Here is a 17,982-nt window from a genome sequence, read left to right as displayed (position 1 = left end):
ACAGTATTGAATGGATTGCCATGATATTTGGTACAGACATCCACATTCCCCTCAGGATGAATTGTAATAACTTTGGTGATCCTTTAACTTCTAGAAGGCTATACTGCCATCACCAGGTCAGATTTTTAATTTGTCCAATACTAATACAAACTAACAACATTCCCATCAGCCTCAGCTGTACTTTGTGTTCAGTGCTAATTAAATGTTAGCATGCTAACTCACTAAACTATAGTGAACATAGTAAACATTATACCTGCTAAACATCAGCATATTAGCACTCTGATGTTAGCAATTAGCCCAAAGCCGCTCGCATGGCTGTAGACACTTAGTCTTGTTTGATAAAAAACAATCAAATTTGGTCTAAAAATCTGAGTCAGTGATTAAATTGTGTTATAATGTGTTAATTTACAGACATATTACTGAAGACATGACAGTTTCTGTAACACAGCTAGGGCCATGAGTAGATTTGTTCCAATATAAATCATCATTAGACTTTTTCACAGCAGTCATTTTGACTTGTCATAAGCACAAGTGTTACTAATAACATTAACAATGGCTCTGTTCAGTTCAAGTATCCCAGTAAGCCATGACAATTTGACAGTGAGTCAGCATGCACTATACCAGGACCCGGAAACTGAAGAGGTAAATGGAATTCAGCCATCATTCATTTTATTATTTACACTTGTGCTTTTCTGTGACATGTCAAAATGTCTTCCATGAAAATGACCTATTTGAAAGATTTAACACTTTTCTTTTTGTAAAAACAAAATCCTCGCTTAATTTATTCAGAAGTAAATGTAAGCCCTAGAGTCTACAAAGATCAATTGTTACTTATAATTATATTTCAGAAAGTGCATTGGAAGATTAATACCAATATAAACAACATTTCTTTCAAAAATATGTGATTAACCACCCAACCCCCATCCACGAGCCCCTAAACATTGTTGCTATAGCAATGCTAGACTCTGAATGTTCTGTCTTCCCATTATAGTAGTGCTTGGATGGAAAATATCAGAAATAAAGCTACTGAGAGCCTTAACCTTGAGTTTGTATGTACTGTACACACACACACACACACACAGAAAAAGAGAGTGTTAAAATGATTCAGCTTCATCTGCCATTTTCTTTTTTCTTTTTCCAATGCAGCACAGAGGAAGTGGGAAACAGTATGGACTCACAAGAAGCACCTTATTTCTTGAATTCGTTTTACAGCTTTGTGACCTACTCCAAATTGAATAATTCATGTTGAAAATATATTTGTAATTGGTGCATTTATGGTAGATACTACTTAAGGACATATTCATAATCAACCTAGTTATTATGTTGTGATAACATTTAACTGAAGAGGCCAAAATATAATAGTTTGAAATTGCTAAATAAACATATCTGTCAGGTGGAACGTAGTTGTACTGCATTAAGATCTGCAACAGCTGATTATTCTCCACTCTCTCTGCAGTGAGGAAATTATTAGTTTAAAATTAAATTATTAATTAAAAAAACTGAAGCTGGTGTTCTGTCAGGGTGCTGTTTGCTGTTGGATGAAACTACTGGTGCAGGGAATAAAATGTCCTTGAACATAAGGGCAAACTACACATCACAACATAAATCAAGTGTTTGGTATGAATAAATATTCTCACATCATTTCAGAAAAGCCACAGATTCCAAATTTTGATCTTTTTTTAAATTTCCATACAGTATGTGATCATGGGTGTTTTAGAAGTCGGCACTGATGAGAATTGAAAATTTAAGGACAACAACGAAAAGTTACAGCATTTTTAAAAAGAAACGATATGATGAAAACAGAATATTCAGGTTTTTTTATATGTAGTTTATTATTATTGTCAGTAACTAATACCTGACCTCCACTTGCTGTTGGAGAAGGACATTTTTTGGGTTTGTACTGTGCTCTGAATCGCCTTGTTTTCTCCTGGCAAAGATGGAGTGGCAATGTGCTGGAGAGGCAGAGTGATCCTTCCAATCAGCTTCCATGGCAACGGGCCACTAGAGGGAGGGAGGGAGGGTGGAGGGGGGGTAGGAGTCGAAGGAGGAGGAGGCAGCTAGAGGGGTTGTGGGGAGGTGGGGGCTGGGATGTGGCAGCTCCTAACGCTGAAGCATAAGGGGAAAACTGAAAGAGGTCTGCTTTTTCACTGCGAGAGAAAGAACACGGTGTGTGTGCTCAGAAATCTGAACAATGGGTACGGTTAAGGAAAATTAGACATTAAAATAACTGGCACGGGATTATGATTTGACTGTGTCATTCTATGTATTATGAGATGGAAAACATTAAGTATAAATAACATCCTAATGGCTATTCCCTTCTATCCACATATAATGGGGATTCTCTCTTATTTCCATCCTTTCAAAGTCTGTGCTGATGTAGCTCTTAAGGTCACTAGAGGACACTGCAACCATCTGTACATGTGAATGTGGCTAGGGCTATAAAGACTGCACATCTCTACACACAGTTTCCTATAATAAATAATGAACAAAACATGCTAAGATCCACTCCCATTGTTGCTATTGTGTTTCATGTCTGCAGGAAAAAAGAACTAAATAGTACCAAACAAAGTAATCACTGTAATTATCTTGTATTACTCCCTTAAAGGGAGCAGCAGTGTGTCATTTGTAGCTACTAAATGAGTTTATAGTGACCTTACTGACCATCTGCTGCATAACGACAACTTTACTACAATATTATTAGTGAGTTTGTAGTGACATTATTTAGGGGTATTCCTAATTCCAACCAGTGGGGGAAGAAGTACACAGATCATTAAAAAGCAACCGAAAAGTAACCACAAGTACCAAAGTAGCCACACATGTACCACAATGTAAAAATAATAGTCTTACATTAAAAAATGTAATTAAGTAAAAGTACCGAGACATTATCAGAAAAATATAAAGTTTTTTATTATTATTGATGATGATTAACATGTAAGCAGCATTTTAATGATGTAGCTGGTCAAGGGGGAGCTGTTTTAACTGATTTATATACACTGCAGGGTAGTTCAATATATATCAATGCATCATATTTTGTAAGAAAATCAAATATTGGGTATGGTCTTAATCTGCAAAGTAACAAGTAACTATAGCTGTTAAATAAATGTGGTTGAATAAAAAGTATAAACGTTTTTATAAAAATTGATCAAATGACTATGTGTAATGTGAAAGGGGTCACTCACTGACCAAGCAGCAATCTCTGGGTCTGAAAAGTGAAGCCATTGTGGAAGTGCCTTAAACCTGCATTCTTTCTAATGGCCAGCAGGGGGCGACTCCACTAGTTGCAAAAAGAAGTCCGAATATGTAGAAGTCCATGAGAAACGAACTTCTCATTTGATTTATTACCTCTATAAACGGTTTCCCATTGAGTTTATGGCCTCAATCGCTAGTTTCAAGTTTTCTTCAATACAGCATGATGTACATTTAGTAAATTATGGTCCCTTTTAGAGTAAAATAGAGTAGGGTATGCTTTGGGGCGTGGCTACCTTGTGATTGGGAAGTCGCTACCACGTTGACGTCAATAAGGACAGAGGCGACCGCACTGTGTACATTTAACTAGCCGTGAACTTTTTTCATTTGCCAAAATTTGCATCCCAATTAATATCACAGTTAACGTGAATTACGGATGCACCTTGCTAACCAAGCTAGGTAGCTCCACCCTCTTGTCCGAACATGGTCGCTTCTGGCTCCAAAAAGCTAAGATGGCGACGGCCAAAATGCCAAACCAATGGGTGATGTCACAGTGGTTACGTCCACTTCTTTTAAACAGTCTATTATTGTGACAAACTCACGAAGAATTGTCACCTGACTCTGCTGTTCCATTCAGCGGCACGCTTTAGCGTCTTTCAGCTAATTGTTTCGGGTTTCTGGCTTTACTATTTAGGTTCGCTCAGCGTCGCTTCCATCCACAGGCTATAGTTTTCAGTGAAAAAGCCCTGATGAACCCAATGTGCACCAACTGTCCAGGACCAAATGTTAGACAGACAAAGTTATCGACTTCCTAGTGAACATAGTGGCGTATTTAGCAGCTAAAGAAGAGCAGAGTCGCCAGAAACTCTACTCAAAATGAATGCTAATGTTGGGGGGTAGGCGGTCTTGGTCAGTGACACTATCCTTTCACAGTAAGTTTTTGCTTCAACTTGAGTCATAAGCCCATCATTAATTCCCAGCCCCTGTCCAGCTCTGCTGCCTGGTCGGGTGTAATTGTTTCCCCAGGGACCCAGATAAATGGCTCAGCTGTCAGCTGCTCCGTGACCCATAGACCCATGTGTGTGTGGTGTGGTCTTATGTGTGTGTGTAGTGTGTGTGTATGTGTGTTTGTGAGTGAGTGTGTGTGTGTGTGTGTAAGAGAGAGAGAAAGAGAGAGCGAAAAGGATGGGTTGAGGGGGTTTCTTTAACTCAAGGGAACAAATAAATGGTCTGTATTACATCACTTCAGTATAACCTATTTGTTGTATTTCAATATTTACCAAAACAAGCTTTTTATTCTTTTTTTTACAGCTGACATAACATTTTTAAAATTATAAATACAACTATGTATGTATACAACTAGTAGTTAACATAAAAAATAGAGGTTTCTATGATACCTAACATGCGGTTCAGTTCTTACAAGAACGATGGCAGGGAGAGATAAAAATAGCCACCAAAGCGTTTTTTTCTAGGGAGTCATAAATGTCACTTTATTTGAACTGAAAAACTGTAAAATCAATTTACTCTTCCAAGTACATAAAGCAGATTACTTACTTGGCACGTTTATTTTCCCACTTGTATCCCTCACTAAGACTTTCTGCCATGCATATTTCCACTCATGTTATTCCATTCAGCTGTAATTAACACATCAATGATTGGTTGTCCTCCTGGCATCACTTGGGGAACATTTTGACACAAAAATTGGATGTAAAGCCAAACAAAACTGTACAAAACTGTTTAGAGGGATGTTGGTGGGATTAAATGTAACATTTATTAGATTGGTGTTTTTATTTTTAAGGCTGTAAACATCATCTTCAAATGGGAATATCATATCTAAGCAAATATAGAAAGTATTGTATTAACTGCTATGAAAACATATGGCTTTTGCACCATGGTATATAAAATATGCATCGGAAATGTATCCCTGCATGCCCAAACAGGTGTAAAACTTCTGCTCAGGTTGACTTTGGGCAAAGCTATGCTAGCAATTACATGAGGTCACCAATGTAGATTTACTTGCGGTTAAGTAAATCTACACAATTTTTTGGGTCGAGGTCAACTTTGGTGAACTGTGGCACATAAATTTACATGTTGACCAATAGCAAACCTTCTTGACAGTGCTGACCTTTGAAGAAACTGAGAGCCGAAGAGTCCAAAATGAAGGAAGCTAATGTAGCTTATTTGCTGTGTTTCGCCATCTACTTTTATAAACTGCTCCACAAATATGTCTCTTGAATAAACTGTGTGAACTTATAGTCCCCGTAGCAAGTGACCTAAGGTCTAACTGTCAGTTAGCAAGCTAGCTAGTTTGGAGAGCTTGTGACCATGATTGTGACTAATTAGCACTAGCATGTAGCATGCGCTGACTAGCGCATTAGCTTGGTAGCTACAGCCTTTCACCACTTCTAGCATAGCTTATTTCACGAGGATGCTCAGATGAACCTCTGGTGTCACCGGTCCTTAATACACCTTTTTCACTTAAGACATTTTGACATGTTGCAGTAGGAAAAGCACTGGTGCAAATATTAAAGTTTAATGATGGTTGAATTTAATTTAGCTGCTTCAGTTTCAGGGTCATGACTTAGTGAGGCACTTCAATAGAACAGAGCCATTGTTAATGTTATTAATTACACTTGTGCTTTTCCTACATAAGTCGAAATGTATGTATGTATGAAAAGGGCCTATAGGAGAGTGAGCAAGACATTCATCAAGCACAGTCTAATACACAGTCCTGAGAAGAGGTCTAATCAGCCATAGGCCAAATTCAGTAGTGGAAAACACCTGTATGGGTGGACCAAGTGTGTATGGCCTTTACAACAGCAGTTATTTTGAATCCTGGCCCCCTAGATCCAGGGTACTGGTTTTCTATCACAGCAGCTACTCAATTACAGCAATTGCATTCACATGGTGTCGCAGGTGTAAGTCAGATCCTCCTTAAATGGCTAAAAGGAAAATCAACAGAACATCGGTTCCTTGATTGAAAAACTGTGGCCAACACTAATGCCACTTAGCTCCTAATTTCCTTTTTAATTAAGACGGTATAGTCCCTCATTCGTCTAGGAGTGTTCTATCGTAGAAAAGGTTTCAGTCGTAGTCATCTGGACACTGTTTTCAGAATCAAGACGTTTCGGCTCCCATCCGGAAGTCATTCTCAATTCCTTTTCAATTGTTTGTTACTAAGAATAATGACTTCCAGTGCTGCTGTCAGTGAGAAATGCTTCAATAATTAGCATGAAATTCATAAATAAAAACTTGATTAACAAATGTCTATCCATTTTCACTTATCAACAGCCTGATCCCATTAAATATACATGACATCAGCATTATTTTAATAATCCTATATTGTGTTTCTGGTTACTGTACACCAGAGGGCAGACTTGGCATTGAAAACAGATTATAGGCATGTGCTGGTGGAATAAAAGCAGGGGAACCTGAGACCTTCAAATAGATATGTAAAGACTCTTTTTTCAAGATTAATGCCCAAACAGTCATATAAAATAGAATGTTTTAATTTAAATTTTATTAAATGATTAATTTTACTTACTGTCCACAAAATATGTGGAAATGGGTTAGTGAAACCTATGATAGAAGAATTTACTTATTTTTTTCTGTTTTGCTAGAGACTAACAGGAGCCCATACAGAGGAAACCCCATTTAAGCCTGCTGCGTATACTGGGCTTCATTGTTAGATTGAATAGGATATTTTCTCTATAAAACCACAAGGTAAATGAGATTTTTTTTAAGCGTGTTGACCTAGTGGCCCATTGAAAGACCTAAGCAACCCTGCAATTTCTCAACAGATGATCTCTCTTTCCAATACACAGCAGTTCCATCTTTTACCATGCTTTATTGCTCCCTTTAAATTAGGGTATAATGTTGCAGCCAGCTGTGATGAATGTGAAAAAGACGAGATAGTCATTTTTTCCTACTCAGAAAAGGAGGAGGTGACGGAGAACCGGTCAGGAGAGCAGATGGCATCCCCGTCTGTCTGATCTGTTTAAAGAACACTGCAGGCGAAGCCCCAAGTCAAACAAGCCAACTTCACGGCCCGGGATGATCTCAGAGCTTCCACTCTTGCTTTCCACCCTGAAGACATCGAGATTTAATCTCTTCTCTGAACTTCAAATCATTGCACAGTGCAGTGTAACCCACTCTAAAGACTTTTCCTGGAATTAACTGATTTGTTATTTTGATTTTTCTCACAGTAGAGAGAATATTACATTTCCACAAAAGTGTGCATAAAGTGATTGTTACCCAGTATACAACCCAGCTGCACTCATGTATCCAAAATTAGGAGATTAAGTGCAGCTATTAACAAAGTTAAATTTTTATTTCCATGCATTAACCACAGCTTCACCTTAAAAGACTCCTGTGCATGCAATGCTGTGTTTACACTATTGGTAAACCAGACCGTTACTGCTCTGCATTACTATCCTCTGGCCCTCTCAGATGACCTGTGTTATGAAGGCGAAGTAGGAAGTAAAACCTCAGTAATTGGTGTAGTGTAGCTGTCATCCTTACTGACTGCTGTGTCTACCTGTGTGCCTATTAAGTGAGCAGGAAGTACCATAGTGTGTGTATAGTAAATTCCAATGGGAAGTACACTAGTAATTTCAAGGATTTCTGTCTGGAGGTAAACGCAAAATAATTTAGCACTGAAATGTGGTAAATTTAAGCTGTTCTGGAGTATGTGGACATAATTGTAGAACCACGATTAATCCGCATACTGTGGTATTTGATGTGAAGATTAATGTTATGTTATGGTAATTAATAAGGGTTGATTCAGCACAATCAAGCCCTCTTGCCATCATTAATCGGGTGCATTAGTATTTAAATTAGGGCTGAAACTACTGATCATTTTCATTATCAATTAATCTGCTGGTTACTTTTTCAGATATTTAAAATGTCAGAAAATGTTCAGAAATGTCTATTACTGTCATAGTTTTGGGGTTTTGTCCTGTTTCCTGTTTTATTTTGTAGTGTTCTCCTCTCCTCGTGTGTCTTGTGGTTTTACTTCCTGTCTTTCTTTGCTTTCCCTCCAAATTAGAATGTCAGTTGTCCCAGCCTTGTTTCCTGTGCTTCTCCTGAGTCTGAGGATTTATTTCTGCATTTCTTTGGACTGTGCCTGGATTTTTTTGGATTCATTTATTGCTTGCTCCTTGTCTGATTATTTTTTATTTATTTATTTATTTTTTTCCTGTCTTGGACTGCCCTCCCAATCTGGACTTCTGCCTGCCTGACTATATGTGTAAGCCTTTCCCTATAATAAATTAATGAACTGCATCTTCTCTGCCTCAAAGTCTGCATTTGGGTCCTATTCCTTGTGTTCCCTGCTCCCTTGCGTGACATCCACACAATTACTATTTCCCAAAGCCTAATCAAACACATTTAAGTTGTTTGTTTGTTTTTTCAGACCAACAGTTCAATAACAAAAAATTGGTTTATGATCATGTAAGCCTGAAAAAACAAGCAAATATTCACATTTGAGAAGCTTGAACCAGTGGATTTTTGGCATTTTTGCTTTAAAATGACTTCAATGATTAATAGATTTTTCAAATATATTGCAGATTCATTTTCTGTCAATCAACTAATTGAATAATTGGTTCAGCTCTAATTTACATTAAGAAGACGAATTTTATTTCTCTATAATCAGTACTTTAATGTCCATCTGTATGCAGATGAGACAATTTTATATGCCTCTGGTTCCACTTCAACCCAGGCTCTTACCCATCTTCAGTCTGCCTTTAATGCTTTCCAGATATCCCTTTCCAATCATAGACTTGATTTAAATAAGACCAAGTACATCATATTATCTACACCTACCTGAGTATCTAGTCAATAAAACTTTACTCATACCACTCTTGCTGAGTCATACAAAATACTTAGGAATTTGGCTTGACAGCAGACATTCAAGATTTATGTTCATTTAACACAAAAATATATAATAGGCTTTCTGTATAGCATTAAAGGCTGTGCTCTTGTTTTCTAAATTGTAAAACTACTGTTATGTATGTACTTGATTAGAGACATTCTGTACTGTCATGCTGCCCATCACAGAGAATTGCACTTAATCACTAATGGCAAATTATACTCATCACTGCTCTCTGTATCACAAAGTTGGATGGACTTCCTTGTTGAAGAAGAAGGAATAATCATCTCCTGATATTCAAATATAAAGTTGTACTATCAAAGCTTCCAAACTACCTATCCAGCAATTTCTTAACCTTAGATATCCCATATGTATGCACTAATCTTGGGAGAACTAGTTTCAGGTACTAATGGAATAAACTGCAAACTCTCCTCAATTGAGATTCTTTAATTCCCCTTGGGGATTTTATAGTATCTTGATTGGTGGTTGTCTGACTTAACTGTATACGTGTTGCTCTTGTATGCTGGTTGTTTGACCTATGAATGTTTCTTAGTAGTGCAATATAAACCCATTTAAACTCAGCTGTCCATCTTGTTTTTGAAATAGTGCAACTTATTAAAATGTAAGTTACTAGAAAATTCTTGTCATGGACATTGGACATGAACCTGGGTCAATACTAAAACAGATATATTTAGCTTTTCTGGGCCCATTTTGTGTGTTTGGTGATTGGTCTTTTCTTATTTATCTGGATAACTGCGGCCAGAGTTAGAAGATCAGAGTACAAATGGCCAATAGGAGAGCTGTTGCTCAATGACATCATTCTATAACTGGAAACCTTTTGCTTCAGTTAGAGTCATGAGTCTATCCTTAATGCCTGGTTTGACTTTGCCTGCTAGGCATAAGGCTATAATAATCATGTAGGGAGGATAGATAAAGAAACTCAACCAACTACACACTTCTCTGAGAGCTGTCAAAAGGTGTTCTGGTAAACGAAATAAATAAGTGCCTGAAGTTGAAGTAGAGAAGGGGTGCTGGACAAATTGTTACGCCAAAAAAGCAAATTGCAGCTCCTCATAATAAACATTGTAAGAGTGTCTGTGGGGAGCTTTTTCGTTTAAGATGAGATAATAAGATGAAACTTTATTGATCCCCGATGAAAAATTAGGTCACTGAAGCATCAAATTAACAGGGAAAAGACAAGACAAATAGAGTAATATAAAAACCCAACAAAGAAAATCATTAACCATTAAAATACTGAACAATTAGACAATAAAATACAATGTTAACAAATATTGGGTGCGGTTAACCTATGTTTTTGTCAATTATCAGAGAAATTATGTAGGGTGCGGTGGAACCATTATAAAAATATGGGATGGCCTGGCAGATGATCTTATTCATTTAGTTAAAGCAAGACGACGATATGTAACTTTTGCTGAACAGCAGCCCCTGTGGCCACCAAACAGCAATTACAGCACACAAATGAGCAGGGTGTGTTTACCCCTTGTTTTACTTCTGTGATAAAACCACTGAAGTATTTATCTGTGTCATGCTAAACTATGTACAGAAGCACATGTGAAGAAGAGACAGTCAGCAAAATTGCTCAGTACACAACAATATCTATCTGAAGTTCACTAATGTTGCTAAATTTAGCAGCCATAAGCTAATGTTTCTGGTGTATTGAACAGAGCAATATCATTATTAAATATTATATTATTGCTAATGAATTCAACATTTTATTTGTAAAAGTTGGATTAGAAGAAGAAAAACAACACCATGCTTGCTGTAACGTGTGTCCACCGAGTTTGTGAGTTAGCAACAAATATCATTTGTTAAACCCAAGTTTCTTTATTACAAATTAGACAACATTACAGTTAGCAACTATTTTTTTTCCCATCTCCATGTGATGGCAGAGCCTGGTTGTTAGGTTAGTAATCTGTTCTTTTGCTTTCCACATTCTGTACCACGTCAATAACTGTGTTCTCATTTCTGGGGAGAATTAGCTGAATTTATACATAAATGTAAAATTAGGGCTTCTCTGCTGATATCATGTTTTCCTTCTTCTAAATTTAATTATAGTCAAATTAAAAGGTAACGTTTTTTTGGCCACTTCGGCACAGAACTCCACAATGAAGCAGAACTCCACTCATCCACTCACAGGTTTGACATTATGGCTAACGTGTTAGCAGTTGCGGATTAACACATCCAGCAGACATAGCATTAACTTGTTTCTGGTCACCTGAAAAATGTAAGTCCAATATTCACCCCTTTTTTTTACTCTGTGTTCACCAGCTAGTTGCTCTCTCCAGGCAGATAAGGTACAGTGAGTTTTTTTTTTTTTGTTGTATAAAACAGCTGCCTGTTGCTTCTGGAGTCAAGAGTATAATGATGTACTTAGAAAAACTAGGCCTCCAAAGGCCTAAATGTCATCTTTGGCTAAAAAGGTGTGTTGGAATCAGAGAATTTCTCTGAGTATGGCATTCCCTAAAATATCAACAAACCAACAAGAATGAATAATGTGTGGTGAGCTGCGATAGATTTTCCTGGCTAGAGTCTTGAATAGTTTTTCTAGCTGAATCTATATCAGTACTGTGAGATGTTGATACATATTTTCTGTATTTCCAGACTTTTTCTTGGAAACCAGAAAGACCTTTTGGCTCTGCAAGTAGATACCATGTTAAACTACGTAAAGTGGGGGAATTTAGTGACAGCATACTGGAACATTCGACATCTGTGTGTGCGCATACTTCTGTGCACTGACACTGTAGACAAAATAATATGAGAATTGTTACTTCAATCTTCTTATCTTATCAGAGGGACCATATTTCAGTCTGTCCTCTAAGTAAAGTTGTCTGGAGCCCTTGGCCAGGAATTCAACATGGGAGCAAACAGAGAAGCTGCTACATATTTTATTTAATAGAAGCAGACTGTTTTTACCCTCGAATCTTCACCAGAAAGTCTCTCTGAAGCCCCACTAGGACTGAAATATTGTCTTGTTGTATTAAAGAAAAGCTGCTCTGGAGCTCTGTGTTAGGGGGCATTATGTTTGCTCTCACACTGAATTCCACTCAGCTCTGCACTTAATACAGTGTGTGTGCGTGTGTATGCGTGCATGTGTGTGTATCTACTTTCACTATGCAACAAATCAAGATGCATATCACAGAAAACCTTCACTACTCCATTAGTCCAGAACAGGTCCTCAGCGTCCTATTTTCTCTCACAATTGACCTTTTTCAGCTGCTGAAATGAAATAACATTGGAAAAAAGAAATTCAAAATGGCATAATAAGACATAAAATTCCATTTGTATTTTTTTCTTCCATATATATGTGAGTAACTGCTGTAAGCTGAGTGGCCTCAATGGACACGGGATCCAGCTGAAAGTGACACACATACCTTTGGCCCTCCCTGAATAATGTATCTGCTGCTGGTCTAAATGGAGTGATACTTTGTCCTCCAAAGTACTATCAGATGCATATATCATGACTGTTCATTCATTAAGATTGGATTATCTGGATTGGTTCTCAACTCCTTTCCTCTCTCTCTCCCTCTGTATTGATGTTTCTATTATGGCTCTGACTGACTATTTCAGGCTTGTAACTCTGCTGTCTTTGTTTCACCCTGATCCTGTGACTAAGCTGCCAATCTCTCTTGGCTTCCTCTGCCAGCCCATCTTACTCTCCTCTCTATCATTTGACCCCTGCTCCTCTTTCTCAACCCACGTGAGTATAACAGGATGAAAATATTGTCTCCAGTTAACATGGCCCCACTTTCCCCAGGACACAATGGCACAGTATAGTGAGAATCACACTTTAAACATGACAGGATGACAGGAACAGCTGAAATGCAAGGCACAGAGGAAGCTGAGTTAACGTGTTGATTTCCCCTTTCTTGCCAGGACCGAGTGCAGGAAAACACTCCCTAGGAAGCGTTGGTGTGGCTGGTGAAAAATTAACAATGTTTCCAACATCATGGCTGGGGCAGGCCAGCGGGGTTAGTTCTTATGGGCCTTCCTTGATTTGTTCAGGAATAATGAGCTTTCCTACCCACCCCCAACTTGGTGTTAAAGGGAGGATGGGTGAGGCAAAAAGCTGTTAATCTGTTTCCTGAAGCCTGTAAAGATTCACTTATGACCAGTTGTTCAAAAAGCAAAACAGATCTGGTTATTGCCAACTTCTAACCCTTATGTTTTGTTGATGCTGGCTTTACTTCCTCAGTTATTTGGATTCCACAGTCCTAAATGCTGTATTATTATAATTGCAAAAATCAACATTTTTTTCGCCTGCTGATATTTTTTTCTTTTCTTATGACCTTATTATACCCAATATGTAGAAAAGTACTGAAGTGGTAATCTTCCCCTTCGCCACAAACTGGCCTTGCACATTCAACGAAGGTGACAAAATAAACCACTCCAAAGCCTCAATACCCACAAGTCACATATTCTGTATTTAACATGTGTAGAAATGAGATTATGGTTTAACAAGCAGTCAGCCTACAGTTTGGAGGTATTTTCTTACCATCAACAGCTTGCTTAACGTTAGTTTAACACAGCAGCACTCCAGTCGTCCCATCCTCACAGTGAAGCCACAGGGTTCACACCATGGAGTATATTTATTATGAATTACTTTGTAAATTAGTCTATTTATTTATTTATAGATTAATGAATTAATTTGTAAACAAATTTAGTAATGCCTATTTTTATTGTACAATTATTAATGAATTAATCAAATGCTTTATTACTATTTCCGTGACACTAAAGTACAGTTGCCTAAAAAGTGTACTTAAGTGCAGTACTTGAGTACAAGTACTAAGTTACTTCCCACCACTGGTGTGTACACACTTATTTGGGATTTGGAAGGGGTGGCGCTGTGAAAAACGTACTGTCAACACCAATCACAGATATAGAGCGTATGAAAATCATGAAACAGGTTCTGAACTAGTCCTGAAACAAGACTCGTGCAGACTTCTGAAAATGTCATCAGTTCAAAATCATGTTATAAGCAATTATCATAAGATTAGGAAAAGTCATTAAGTATCAAGGTGATAAAACAATGTTAAGTCTGTCTTTGAGCGCTCCAGGAAATGGAGCATTAAGGTTACCCTTACAGAATCAGTAAAACTTCTCTCTCCTCTTTCCTCTTTTTTTCCTCTGGCAGCCACTCTCTTTCTCCTTGCCTTTGTCGTCACTCCTTTGGCCTGCTGTTACAACTCATATCTCAATTTGCCTTTCTGAGCCCACAAGTGAGTTTACATAGGCTTCTGTGTATGTATGAGTAATTACAGGGCAAGGGAGAATGGAAAAAACTTCCCCTGTGAACTTTTTCTTTACTCCTCCTCTTTCCTGCAGCCACTCAGTGTGCCTGCACAACCCAGAGAGCCTCCCAGACAGAGAGGGACCCCAGCAACTCCTGCATCTCCATCTTTATTTCTCACCCTCTCATAACTCCCTCTGTCTCTCCCTCACTTCCTCACCCCTCCTGATTCACCTCACACAATAGACTTCCCCTCCAAGCACCAGCCTGAAGGGAAAAGGGGGGTAGATACGGTTTCTCTACAACAATGGAAATTCAATCAGGAAATGGAGAGGAGGCGGCGAGTGCAGAGTCGGCGACCTCGGGCTTCGTTTCCCGTAGTCCCTCTGGGTCACAGGTAGAGGCATCAGACAATCCAGTTCGCAGAGAGGACCTGCAGGCTGCTAAGAGGATTGAGAGGTTTGACATCCCACTTGATAGCCTGAAGAGAATGTTTGAGAAGCCTGCAGTGGCAAACACAGTAAGTACTATCACTGTGCATTTTTATTTTTTGGCACTGTACTTTTTTGTGCAATGAAATTCCACTTTTCTCCAGGTATATTGAGTGTTAAGTAACTGCCATGCCTTGCACTTTGTGCTCAATGTGTCAAATAGATGGATGGGTTTGATGCAACCTGCATTTCAACAAATTGAAAAGCTTTTGCAACCTTCAAAGAAACTTGAAAAGTCAGTAGTGGTGACATGACTGTGAGGTCATGCCTCAGACAAAAGAACAGATCTAGTTTCTGAGTGGCGAAACTGTACACGACGAAGATTTCACTCTTGTAAGCTGTAGTTTTCTTCTTTATGTAATGACTTGATGATATTGATTGATTATTTTTGGTAATAATGGGAAAGACTGAAGACAAAAACGGGATGTTGCTTATTTCTCCATTTGCATTCGATGTGATTCGGTTTTCCGTCAATTTGTTGACTCTGGTGAAAAACGCTTACGGTACACGTCTCCTTGCCAGAGAGGAGGGTGGCCTTCTCTCCCCCACTTTGTTTTTCCATCCTAGCTGGCTTCTCTGAGAGGAAAATCTAAGTCTGTTGGAAGTGAAGCGAGTCATTATGAGAGAACCTCCCATTTACCAAATGACTGATGATGAGACAAAAGGCCCAGATGACCTACTTTTTGCTCCTAATGTGGTTGTGACATCAAATCTGGTGCTGGTGATGGTGCGTGGAAACATCTCTCTTCATAGGATCCAAACTCTTAAAACAAAAATCTGCTAGAGCTAATGTATTATGGGGAATGTAGTTCTCAGTGTGTGTCAGTGCCGATTGGTAGCACAGATGCACACCGGCTGCGTCTGTGCAGTGCCACTGGGTTGCTGATATTCAACACCCTGTTATTTAAGACCTATTTTGGGAGCTTTATGGTTAAGCAGGGTTTTAAAAATAACACTGTAATTGGTATGTCGGCTGCTGCTGGAAGCACCGCGAAGCTTTTCCATCAGTCCAGAGTCAGAGTAGAGAGAGACGTGGATCTATTAGAATCAAATCACATCTGGCTCCTGAGATGAAAACATTTTACAGATTACTGTGGTTAATGATCTATATCACTAAAGCCAAGAGTCAAAGATGGCATCTTTCCTTTGCTTCTCAGTCCAGCTGTTAAGACTTACATATACTTATTTTTGTCATCAGACATGTGTGTTTGGGCTACTGTGGTATGAGCCATAATAGTTTCAAGAGATAAGGGCTCCGCTTTGGTCTTATTGGGACTGTTTTACATTCCAGTGTCTCATTGACCATAAGCGGTGAGTAAAACTCTCCTATCTTTGGCTCACCATTTGGAGAGTTTTCTCAGACTTTCTCAGACAAAGGGTCACTGAGCCATTTGTGTGCTATCAGTCTCTCTTTGTTTATAGTGTTTGACTCATTAAAGCTGCTATAGCAAATATTTTTACATTATGGATCAAAAGACTGTGTAATGTGAAAGGGGTTCACTAGGGCTGCAGCTATCGTTTATTTTAGTAATCAAGTAGTCTACTGATTATTCCATCGAGTAATCGGATAAGAAATGCTTTATTAAAGAGCAATAGTAAATATGCAAAAGAGAAAGTAAAACAGGTCTCTTAAAATGAACAACTTGAATTGCTTGAATTGCATACAATAATATTATCTGTCAAAACTAAACCCATTTAGTGCATTTAAGTGCCAAATACATTCTGGGTTTTAAAGAAAAACATTTCTGAAATGCAAAAACAAACACCTTTTGCTTTTTTAAAAAAAAAGGTGTATATATAGACTTAAGTTAGAAACTTTAGTTCTGAAACTTAACTACAGCTCAGGCATAACATAAGCCTTTACCGTCTTCTTTGTGGCATTTGTAGGAGGCAAGAACGAGTGGACAGGAACTGTGACAATCATAATAATAAATAACATGAATGAAGCTCAGGCCTTCACAAATTGACTGCAGCATTTTATTTTCTTTGGTTAATATCTTGAACAAAATCTAGCCAACTTAGGGACATCATAACTAGCCACCACATTGATTTATGCTGTTAATTAGCCGTTACATATAGCTATAATTAACGTAGCCTTGTGTAAGCTCTACGGAGTGTTTTAGCATCTTTCAGCTCACTGGTTTGGTTTTTTGGTCACCTTTACTGTTACCTGTTTGCTAACAATATTATTACTCCCCTCGAGTTGAAGTAAAGGCTCAGGTCGTTCTTGATTTTTAACAGACATTTATTCGGACACGAGTCTTCAACATGTCTTGTACATGTTAGTCTTACAGCCCTTTTATGTCCCAACAATGCCGTCAGAACTATGAAAGGAAATAAGTAAAACTTAAATTAACCCTCTAAATGTGGTGTTTTACACATAATAATAAACGAAAAATACATACAAAATGAATAAATAAAATGCACATTCAACACATAAGAAAATACACTTAATTGACTAATTATACGTTAACACATGGTCACATAACACACGTTCACATACGGCAAAGCAATTAACACGATAAAATACATACCTCATTGGCCTCTCTAACTCAAGAGGAATAAACTTGGAGGGTTACAATTTCTTCTTCTTTAAACAAAAGACAATATAACTTCTTAGCACTTCTTATAGGCATAACTCTTGCAGACATGTCGTGTGTACAGCACCTCGTGTGCTCTTCTGGCTCTTCTACATGTAGTGCACCGGAACGAATATCCTGATAGCAGCAATTAAATAATTCCCTAGCGGAACAAAAGGAAATAGGTTCCCCCTTTTTCTATAGTTTTAGCTGATTTTAACTATTTATTGACCTTTTAACTATAAAGTGCATATTATGAACTACAATATATGAGTGTTGCCTCTGACGGCAGCTACAAATATATAATATCAACTTAAAAGATGATAATATATCAGTGTTGCGTTTTCAGCTCGTTTCCGATGCCCCCAAGTGGCCAAAAAAATTAATTATTGGTAGGTTTAAGTACCTTATCTGATTATGTTAGAGACTGGGAGTGGAGCAATCAGATATGTTACGATGACAAAATATGCCATTTAAAATTGCCCTCCAGAACGACACATACGTGTTTTCTACACTGATGCCCCCATTGGCAGGACGACGTCAATGTCAGTGCCTTCCAAAACCGTTACAAATCACTGTTGCAAAAATTAAACTGTTTTCAGATCTGAG

General features: G+C 38.1%; 1 protein-coding gene across 1 annotated transcript in view; it reads left to right on the top strand.

The window, feature by feature from the left end:
- Positions 1-14,222: 14,222 nt before the first annotated feature.
- Positions 14,223-17,982, top strand: part of xirp2a (xin actin binding repeat containing 2a) — a 59,489-nt gene continuing 55,729 nt past the window's right edge. Inside the window, exon 1 of the mRNA XM_044188272.1 lies at positions 14,223-14,823. Coding sequence (XP_044044207.1) covers positions 14,611-14,823 — 213 coding nt within the window. The 5' untranslated portion in view covers positions 14,223-14,610. The remainder of the gene's footprint in view (positions 14,824-17,982) is intronic.

The sequence above is a fragment of the Siniperca chuatsi genome, linkage group LG24 (genome assembly GCF_020085105.1).
Source record: "Siniperca chuatsi isolate FFG_IHB_CAS linkage group LG24, ASM2008510v1, whole genome shotgun sequence".
Classification (NCBI taxonomy): Eukaryota; Metazoa; Chordata; class Actinopteri; order Centrarchiformes; family Sinipercidae; genus Siniperca; species Siniperca chuatsi.
The sequence above is the reverse complement of the archived record's forward strand: the minus strand, read 5'-3'. Positions and strand labels throughout refer to the sequence as shown.